The sequence below is a fragment of the Rhamphochromis sp. 'chilingali' genome (assembly GCF_963969265.1).
Source record: "Rhamphochromis sp. 'chilingali' genome assembly, chromosome: 10".
Classification (NCBI taxonomy): Eukaryota; Metazoa; Chordata; class Actinopteri; order Cichliformes; family Cichlidae; genus Rhamphochromis; species Rhamphochromis sp. 'chilingali'.
The window spans coordinates 24,568,431-24,579,110 of NC_137937.1; the positions used below are offsets into that span (position 1 = coordinate 24,568,431).

Below are 10,680 nucleotides of genomic sequence, written 5' to 3' on the forward strand. Positions count from 1 at the left end.
AACCCATTAAAATCAAGGTATACAATTTGTATTAAACATGCTTCGTTGGCCCGGGTGTACGTCCATTCACCAGCAGCAATGAAGAATCGGGTTGTTTTGCTCTTAGCGGGCCACATGAGCATCCTATGATGAATGCAAACCACTCATAAAAAGTAATCACTTGCACAAATCATGACTACATTCATCCATCAAACATTTGGCCAACGCAGCGCCTTCACTTGCACATACCTACAGCCATACAAGCTTTCTGCATACCTGACGATCAGCAATTCACTGTTCAAACACTAATACAACTAATTGTGTCTCTGTGTTTCTTATAAATATTAAAACATGCATAATCACATATTGTACATGTCTTTACATGCCTTCATATTCATACTATACGCTGTATCTTGTGTTGACTGTGAGCTGTCGGTGTTCATGCTGCTGTTGTGTTCTGTGTTGTGGAATGGCTGACATTGTTATCTATGAGCCTGCTTCTGTGCATAGAGTTTGCTTAAGAGGTTTTTTTTTTTGTTTCTTTGTTTTAAATCGGGCTTATACACTCACAAATACACAAAGACACACTTCCACAGGCCTGACTCGTGTGAGTAACCAATGATATTAATTTCATCCTGAGCACACTTAAAAAGGATATTATGTAGGGAAAATAAAGGGGAGTTTGTATGACTGTGTATTAACAGTCTCCCTGCAAGTCCTTCCTGCAGTTCTTTGGGGTTTTTTTTTACAGTCATTCACTCTTCTCAAATGAGTTATGACTGCAGTTCATGTTCATTCTTAAGGCACAGGCATGATTTCTGAATTCATTATGTGCTAATGGTCACAAGGGTGGCTAAAACTGATCAACCCTTAACGTTACTTTAGAAGTTGCTCTTGATGCTTTTTTTGACAAGCTCTTTCTAGATGAGTGTCTGAAGCCCATTTCATTCATAACAGGGCGGCTGTGCTGCTTTACCCCTTTTTGCCTATACACACACATACACACACACACACACACACACACACACACACACACATATATATGTTCAACCAGAGGTTTGTATGAAAGAGTTCTGTCATTGGACTCAATCTTCAAAACTTCAAATCTGAGAGGAACTTCGGAAATCACATCACAATCACTGTCAGAACTCTTCCATAATGGTAACATCTGTGGTTTTGACTGTGTAGATTTAGCATGAGAGGAGCTGGCACTTCCTTGTGTATCAGGTTCTTTGATACACACAAAACAGGTGACTTCTTATCGCTCTCTCTTTTGTTTTTTCTTGGTGGTTTGGATGGGAATTGCCACTCTTCTTGTTCTACCTCTACACAATGATCTGTGTCACTGTGGCTCAAAGCTCTCATATTGCCTTTTTGCTTTGTTTTTGTAGATAAGTACTCTGTGTTGAGGGGTGTAGCGGGCGAGGGGGAGAAAGAGAGAGAGGGAGAGAGCAATACAAAATGGCATTTAAACATCTCCCCTTTCCAGGTATATAACGACTGTGTGAATGTCTCTCTGAGGACAAAACACAGAGCAACCTGCTTAACTGTGTGTGCTGACTGACTGCCATGTCTTTCTTCTCACTCACCCCCCACCCATCTGTCTTTCCAATTTCCTTCTCTCTCTCCTCCACCTTACCGTCCTCCCATCTGCCTGATCTTGTCTGTCACTCATCCCCTTCTCCGTCTCTGCCCGTCTTCCGTTCGTCTGCCTGTGCATCAATTTGGCTTCTTCCTTGGCGGGGTTCTTGTTTTAATCTTCTCACTCAACTTGCATGAACACAAACACACATACATGCGTATGATTCACTCCACCGCTCTCTTTCTGTCTCTCTTCTCTCAAACCTACACACTTACGCGCTTGCACATCACACACTCACACCAGACACAGGCAGATGGCCCATCTGCCAGGCAAGCTGCCGATCCATGTTCTCACAACCCCAGCGAGCACCCCCTTGCCCTGGGCGGTCAAACCCAGAACCAGACCCCCAACACTGCCAACACCACTGCCCCTACAGCCACCCATTACCAGCCCCCAGCATGCTGTGACATTCCCTGCGCCCTGATTGTCCAGCACTCTTTCGAACCCACAAACCCCTCCGAGCTCACCCCCAAAATGAGAATGACAACCTTCACCACCTCACCTCCAACCCCAAGGTTATATATACAATAGAAGATTTAAAAAAATATATATAATTGGTTATTAATGCTTGTAGCCCGATGTGTTTTTGAAATGTCAATATGAATGATTATTTATTAAGAGATATAATGAAAATCAGGAAGAATGGTGCAAATGCCGGATGCAGAAGTACCTCATTTTAAAGAAAAAAAAAAGTTTTGTCATCTGGCATGGTGCCAGCTGAACTGTGCAATCATGCCTTTATACCACGAGAGGGTGCTGTCGCTCTATTTTGAGGCAAATTAAGCACCATCTTTCTAAGATAAATGTGTATGTCAGGTCAGCAAAGTGTTTATTTTTAGGTCACAGAGACTTTTGCTACATTTTATATCCCAAATGAAGCCACAAAATATTCTGTCTAAACCAAACATTGTTCTTCAAATATGGCCTTGACTGAAAAATTTGAGTTTTACATTAATTATTTTACTTATAGGCCATTATAGTTCTTAATAAGTGACTTAGTGTTGCTATATCTTATGTAATGTTATAATAGATCTTGTGATGCTGGGAAATGTTACACTCTTCACAGTATAACATAATCTTGTAGTCAGATCTGGCTCTGGGATCTTCTTAAAAAAGAGGAAAGAAACCTTCCATTTTTCCTTGCTTCAGTCCCTTTTGTTCACTCAGTTACCCATTAGTCTCCTTTCACAGACAGCAGGCTGACCATTTGTGATTCACTCTTCTCTTTCAACTCCCCCGCATTTCTTTCTGTACCAACACTGCCCCGTTGATGTCCCCTAACTCAAACTTTTAGTGTTTGTATGATAGTTTCACGACAGACGTTAGCGCCCCCTCGTCCTCTCCTTCCTCCCACTGTCCCTCCTTTAGATGGGGCATCACTCCTGGTCCCCTCGTCCTGTGAACTACATACAGTAGGGCCAGAGCCCCCTCCAGAATCCCCCAGACCCAAAGGACACGGTCAGTAAAACTCTCTATCCCCCCTACCTGTATTAATGTGACTCCTATCATCACAAAAACCCTGTATGACGTTACCTAAATAATACTACCCTGGAATTTAAAACACCAAAAATGAAACATCCAAGTTATGTGGTTCCTCCCACCTCACCTACCTCTGAGACAGAAAACCTTACCTCATCTCACCACCTAAAAACCTACAGAAGCACACTGGCACGTTTGTGGACAATGAACAACGTAAAAGTTGTGGAAACTTCTCCAGCACTGTCTTCTGCTCACCTGAGCCCTCTCTCGTCTATGTGCTCACCTCATTCATTGCAAACTGAACTCCCCTGCACTACTATCCACCCTACCCTATGCAGTAAAAGCATGAAACACCTCTCACTGAGTGTTACCATTTTTTAGACTATGTGGATAAGTTATCATATAAGTAAATGTGAATATAGTCATATTTCTTTATAAGTTTCATTTAACTGATACTGTAAGTTAAGTTAAAGCTTAAGTTAATGTATTTGCTGTGTTTCAAGTGGAATTGTTAAGATTGTTAATTGTTAGACATTTTTTGATTTAAGTTAATGATGCAATCCTAAAAAAGAAGAACTTCAGCAATAAATTATGGCCTGGTACCAAATTTACGAGATGTTAATCTCAATGTGAATTTTCCTTATCAAAGTGGCCATAATGAACCAGGTAAAATACATAAGACAAAGTCAGGTACTGTCCAACATTTGAACTGTCTTGCATAGAATAAGTTGTATTTGAAGATTAAGTAGATAATGTATGGTAATGCTTGCTTGATAATTGACCTAACACCCTGGAATCACAGAGCACACAGCATGACTGCAGTGTGTTTCCTGCTGGTATTCCAGATTATCTGCACTCCCTTACAGACCTTGTACAAGTGTGTGTATGTTTCTCTCTTCCAATATCCTGACCACAGCTCAGAGTGTGCTTCTCTATCTTTCCCTTCCATCCTTCCCCTCCTCTCTTTTTGCTCTCCCCGCTTCCTGCCAAATCCATGTTTCCCTGTGGCCATCAAAACATTTTTGTGCTGAACTATTGCAAATACAACGACTTGAAATCGTGTGTCATGTTTGCTTGTTGTCCCGCCCTCATCGTTTCACCATCTGCTTTGTCTAACACCTTTCTCTTGCTTTCACTATTATTTTTAATAACCATTTATACTGGTTGGATGGATGACATCCCTTTTGCTGAATACAAATACACCCCATACTATGTCCTCTCTGCACATACTCTGTTTCCTTTGTTGTTCTCTTCCTCTCTTCCTTACTCCTGTATTTGCACTACCCTCACTCCTTTCCTTTACTCCCTTTACCTCCTTCTCTTCCTTTATCCAACTTTCCTCAATTTATCCCTCCCATTTGCATTCCTCTTATCTTGTCCTTCTCCATATCTCCTTATCTCCATCTCCCATTCTTAAACATTGTCCCTCGACCTTTCTTCTATCCCATCCCTACTCGCCTTTCCTTTCAAACGTCTTCTTCCATTTTCCCTCACTTCCCATTAACATTTTCCCCTCTTTCCATTTACCATCACCTCTTCTCCGTTCTACTCCTTCCCTGCCCCTCCCCACCTACAGGACGATAAGGAGATCGACCTGGAGCACCTACACCGCCGGGTTAACAGCTTGTGCACCGAGGACGAAAGCCCCCACAAGCAGTTCTCCACCTCTTCCGTCGATTTAACACCCCTTGACATGGATGCGCTACCTGCTGCCCGCCAGGCGCTTGAGCAGATCAGCGATTTCCGCAACACCCACATCACCACCACCACCTTCATCCCTGAGCAGATCCAGACCCTAAGCCGTAGCCTCTCTGCCAAAGCCGCCGCTGGATTTTCTGCTGGTTTCAGTAGCGGTGGCAGTGGCGGGGGTGTCCTCCAGGACCACCGGACTGGTGGGGTGGGCCCTTTCAGGCAGAGGGCCCCCAATGGTGGCTTCTTCCGCAGCCCCATTAAAACAATGTCCTCCATTCCCTACCAGCCCACAGGTCCAGGACCCAACTTTGGCTATGGCAATGATCCAGACAGGGGCACCTCCATATGAGGAGTTGCTAAGGTTGTTTCAGGAAGAAGAGTTATATGCAGGAGGAGGCAAGGTGGTTCTAGTCAGTCATAGGTGGTAGAACAGATATGATGTGGCTAAGTTCGAAAGTCAGAAGGTGGAGATCTGTGTACATAGGAATCTTTCTGTTTTCAGTTTCAGCTGGGGTGTTTCCAGGGGTGTCTATTTTATACATGGGGAAGTCAAAGGAGGTGGAAGTCTGTTGGGGTGTTCCTCATTTGTGCAAACCACGGTGGTGAGGTGCAAGAGGGGAAAGGGTGCGGGAGGGGGCTTGACTCTTTGCTTTATTGTTGTTGTTCTTGTGATTGGGGGATTATTTTTGAGATGTGTGTGAAAGGGAATCTTGTTTTTTTTATTGTTTCAGTTTTATGACATGGGATCTGCCTCATGTTACGGGATCTGATGAAACAACCTGACTCCTATTACTATCTAAACTCCCGTCTCGGAGGGTTTAGTTTATACTAGTTCAGCTCCAGGAAATACTCTTATATTCTTGTTAGCTCCAGGGCTGTCATTTGTGGATGACTGGTGATCTCTTTAGCCATGAAACAACTTCAAGGGGGCTTCTACTACTAAGCAATTATGGGGCTGTTATTTTGTGAAGGTATATAAAACACATATACTTTTGTCAGTGGCCCTCGGAATACATACAGTACACAGCCCGTGTAGTGTTTTGAAAAGGCCCCAACTCAATGAATATTGGAAGAATCCACTTCGCCAGTTTAACTCTGCCTTTTCACGCTGTTTTCTCTTTTCTGGTGGCGTTTCACCAATACCTGGGGCTCTAAATCTGTAATCATCTCCAAGATGGTGTCCACACTGTGGCCTGACTAAAGAGAAGGCTGAACACATAGCGACACCTTCCTGGTGCATCGATCTGGAAACTGTTGAAATGCCATGACAGTGCAACAGTATGACACTGTAGAAATTGCCAGTTTGGTGCATCAATCTTAAACTACTTCTGCCATTTTTTTTCTTTTTTTGGTGCATCAGCTTGAAACTGTTTTCACCATTCTGATGCACATTAAACTCTTTGTCAATCCCACTGCACTGTACCAGTGCCCACAGACCTGTAAGTGATTGTATGTAGATCTGACCTTTTCTTTTCTCACCTGTACTGTGCTATCTGCTTTTCAAGTCAAGGTGAGATCCTCTAATCTGACTCTAAGAGGTATAGTAAAAAGCAGCTTAAAAAAAAAACTAAAAAAACCCATAAAGGACAAGCTGAAAGACTTCAAAAAGCTTATGCTTATTATATGTCTTTTATTGAATTTTGTTTTTGGAAAAAAAAATAGATTTTAATGCGTGGAATGTGTTTTGGTCAGGAAGTACAAGAAAAAAATTAACATTGTTCTAAGCTGTCTATGTTGTTTTTTTATTTTTCAGCAAATTTTGAAAAACTGCTAAATGAGTGCTGTAGTCTCTGGTTTTGCATCATTAAGTCATTCAGACGTTTGATTTTTGTTTTTTCTTTGTTTTGCTTACTTTTAGTGCTACCATGGCTCGGGTGTTTAAAAAAAGATAAAATGTCACTCTGTAATGTCATCAAGTTCATGAATCACTTCTTATCAGGTTCAAGTGGTGAAATGGAGTTTTATTTTGTGTTGAGGAGAAGCCATTGCAACAGCATCTTCAGTGCAGGCCTTACGTGACAACTAGTTCGCTGTAACCTCCCAGCTTCCAGTTAAACCCAATATATCAGTGTACTGGGACTATTTAAGAAGAACAGATCAGTGGTTGTGCTGCGGGTGATGGGAAAGTTATGAAGATCCAAAGGCCATCACAACTCAATGGCTGCCTTTTGCGAGACGAGTCCAAAATGCGGTTCTGTTTCATACTTTTCATGTTAAGGGTACTGTTTATATAACTTTTTGTTTGTGTGTCTGTTTGTTTGTTTGTTTTTTTAAGTGCCAATTAATTAAAATGAGACCATTAAGGTGCATTTTGGGGTGGGGAATGGTACACTGAGAGCATTAAAGGAATATTTTATGGGTCACGGGAGGGGGGTGGGCGGGGTTGGTAAAACGGAACCAAACCTTTTTCACTAACGCTGTATTAATAATTGATAACGATAGTTGTTTAGAACAAGTTTTCAGTTTGTTATCTTAAAGAACTAAAACTGCAAAATGTTGTGTGTAGAGAATTCAGTCACGCCACAGTGTTTTGAAGCAAGCGTTCTTAGGCATTCTTTTCTTATATTAGGCTACAGTATGGCTATCGAATGACAAATAGGACACAGACATTTAAAAATTTTTATTTAGTATAAACGAAAGAGACATTATAAAAATGTATATTTTACATGTCAATGCTATTTTTGTTTAACAAAAAGAAAAGAGTATATCACATTGGGCTTTGGTGTTGAGTTTGAGCAGTCACATTGCTGCATTTGGCTTTTCCCTTGTCTTGCCCATGGTAAACATGAACACACACGAACCGTTTGCTTTTCTCATGTCATCCTGAGTTCATTTTATTATTTGCTAGCTAAATAACGAAAAGTGGCAAGTTCACTAAAAAGAAAGCATGCACAAACTTGCTGTTTTGCTATCTGTTAACATTTTTAATTTCATACATAGAACTACAGGATTTACTTGATAATTTTCAAAAATTTATGATGTACAGTATTTAATATAGGCCTATTTTGTTGTATGTGTTGCATATTATTCAAAAACCGAACAAACTGGGGCCTCTGTTACAAGTGGCAAAGCTTTCTGTGTATAATTTGTCTAATAAACAGGTTTTCTACAGTGGGATGGTATTTGTTGTCTTTGCTAATGTAGACAACCATCAGAGGAAAGTCACACTTCAAAATTCAACATGAAAAAACACAACAGTTTGTGAATAATTAGTTAAAGAAGAGGATATTTATCGTTCCTTACATTAAACAGCTGTGCTCAAACTTATTTTGGCATGTTCCCCCTGCCCCATGACTTTCATCAATTCTTTACAATATAAAAACAACCAGATGAATTCTCTGTGATGTAAACATTAGCACAGTAACATCAGCAAACTATTGTTTATTTCTGAGGAAAAAAGTAATTCTACATAGTGTCACTTTTGCTTTTTTCTAACATGCTTGGCTGTGTCCCACCTGCAGTGGCTCTAAATCCCACCACAGACTGAGAAACACTGCACTAAACATATCACTTCCTGGTTCCCAACACAAGGGAAAACTCTTCACATTTTTTTCTTATAAAGGAAGCATCTAAAGATTTAAATTCACAGCTTTCACCGTTTTCATGTATTTTACGGCAGCGTTGATCCAGATACTGGATATCAGAATCATGATAGAAGTGGATACAAATGTTTTGTGAGTTCATTTCATGTGTGGAATACGTGTGAAGTTCAAGCCTGAGCTAAGCTTTTGTGTCTTTCCTATATAGGCTATCACTTCAAAGGCCCATATACTGCTGTTAACAGCTGGATAGAGATCCTGCTAAGGATGACTGCTGTCAAGTTCACTGGAGCATTACACTGCAATAGCCTTTGTGAACCAGATAGTGGCACTACATAGCTCCCACAAGTGTCTCTCTGAACTTACTGTTAGCACTCAGTGATGAGTTGAATGGTTGTCAGGCATTCCCAGAGCTAATTAGAATTAATGGAAGACAGTGATGGACACAGCTGAGCCACAGCAAATTTGAACTAAAGGTCTGAGATCACTGTAAGCAACTTAATGTAGACTTAACCACTCACATTTCACCCTTTTGAAGAGGAAGCATATAGATTATAGACTCTAAAACAACTATGGATTCTTTTTATGGCATAAAATATAACTTGTAATAGATCTCTATATATTTAATGAGAAGCCTCAAGAAAATAATATAGACACGCACAAAGCTTTGTTAAATATGATTTTACTAAAGATTAAGTCTATACTGGTTTAGCTATAATGAAGGGAGTCTAGTTGAAATGCTGTTAATTTCGAGTTTTATTGACACAGCTCCTGTAGGTAAAATGGATGAGTTCCAGTGAGTTCCAATTAAAACATCAAGTATTTAAATTCCATGATCTTCATTTTTCGGGAACAGGAAGCTTCCCCTCCGTTGTTTCCTATTTTAAAGTTACACATTTAGAAGATTACTTCATCCGAAGCAATCCCTGATCTATGCGGGTTTAGGTGATTTAGTTGAAACGCAGATACGTTTTGAAATCCCTGTCCAGCTCCCCTCACCCCAGTCTCGTGCCCGTCGCGCCCCTGTCTCCAGGGAGATGGGAATGAGAAGGGGCAGCACGCAGACTCCTCTCGCGCACTGGAATGGGAGCCCGCCACTCTCCCTCGAGGAGCCCCCCAGGCGTGACCAATGGAACATAGAGTCTCCATTGTGGCTGCGACACTTTAATAATCGTCAGCTACAATATCCAACCTGTCGGTAGCTTCAGGAGCCCGGCACAGCCAGTTAGATGGGGGGGCTCGTAGGTGGGAAGAGGGGGCAAACGCTCGGCGCCAGACCTCTAGCCCGCAAGACGTCCCCATGATGAATACATGAATAAAAAATGGAAAAGACTGATGTCGGATTATCTCTGAAATTATGGGGTTCCTTCACACAATTCCTTGCCATATATTGTGTCGTGGATATCTCGCGGATTATGAATGAAAACGCAAAAAAAAAGAATTCTTTATTTTTTTTTTTTATTATTTGATAAGTTTATTTCATTTGAATTTGGTTAGATTTTTTTTTAATATTACCAGGATACTTTGGCAGCTACATTCGGGTTTGCATCTCTTGATCTTTGTGTCCCATACACCGATCTTGTGCATATCCTTCTAATCCTTCTAATTGACTGCGCTGAGCCCATTTCCCATCAGCAATCACCCTCTTGCTATTTTGCCAGATGCCTAAAGTTTACATCTCGGTAAGCACGGCTCCTTTGATCATCAGACTGAACGTGGTTCAATTTGCTTCCCGTTGATTTTTTTAACTGTAGCTTTAAAAGCCGTATTTCGTTTTTCTAAAGGTCGCCTATCTTATAGAAGGCATGGTGAAGTTTGGCAATAACGTCGGTGTGTGTGCGCGCGAGAGAGAACCCTTCAACCGCGCGCCACTTGTGTCAGTATGGAAACAGTGTTGAGACCCCTACTCATGTTTCCGTTCCCTGTGAAGCCCTTTTTTACCGAAAGGGCGGTTCCGAGAGCTGGATCAAAAGGTTTTAGAGCCTCTACAAAAGAAAAATGGAAACTGGAGATGATCTGAGAATGAATGAATGAATGAGCGCGCGAGCCCCAGGAACCGCTACATTCTTTTTTCTTTTTCTTTTTTGGCTTTTGGTCACGCTTCATCTACCCACGACTTTTCTTCCTCAACTTTGTTCATTTCTGCTACTGGTGAAATCCAGCAGTTTGGTTTTGGCTGAAGCGGTTTTATAGTGGAAAGCATTAAATGAACTAACCGAGTCGCCGCTTCCACAGCCGTGGGTAGCAAATTAACCACTTGAACCTTGCCATGCGCCTCTTTAACCCTCTCCCTACTCTGCGTCATTCCTGAGATGTAACACGGGCTCAGAAGCAGGTAGGTGTTCTTGT

The 10,680-nt window shown here is 41.4% G+C and overlaps 1 protein-coding gene across 1 annotated transcript in view; it reads left to right on the top strand.

Annotated features, from left to right (window-relative positions):
* Positions 1-5,347, top strand: part of grid2 (glutamate receptor, ionotropic, delta 2) — a 539,815-nt gene extending 534,468 nt beyond the window's left edge. The window contains exon 16 of the mRNA XM_080893112.1: positions 4,677-5,347. Coding sequence (XP_080749238.1) covers positions 4,677-5,141 — 465 coding nt within the window. The 3' untranslated portion in view covers positions 5,142-5,347. The remainder of the gene's footprint in view (positions 1-4,676) is intronic.
* The last annotated feature ends 5,333 nt before the right edge of the window (positions 5,348-10,680 follow it).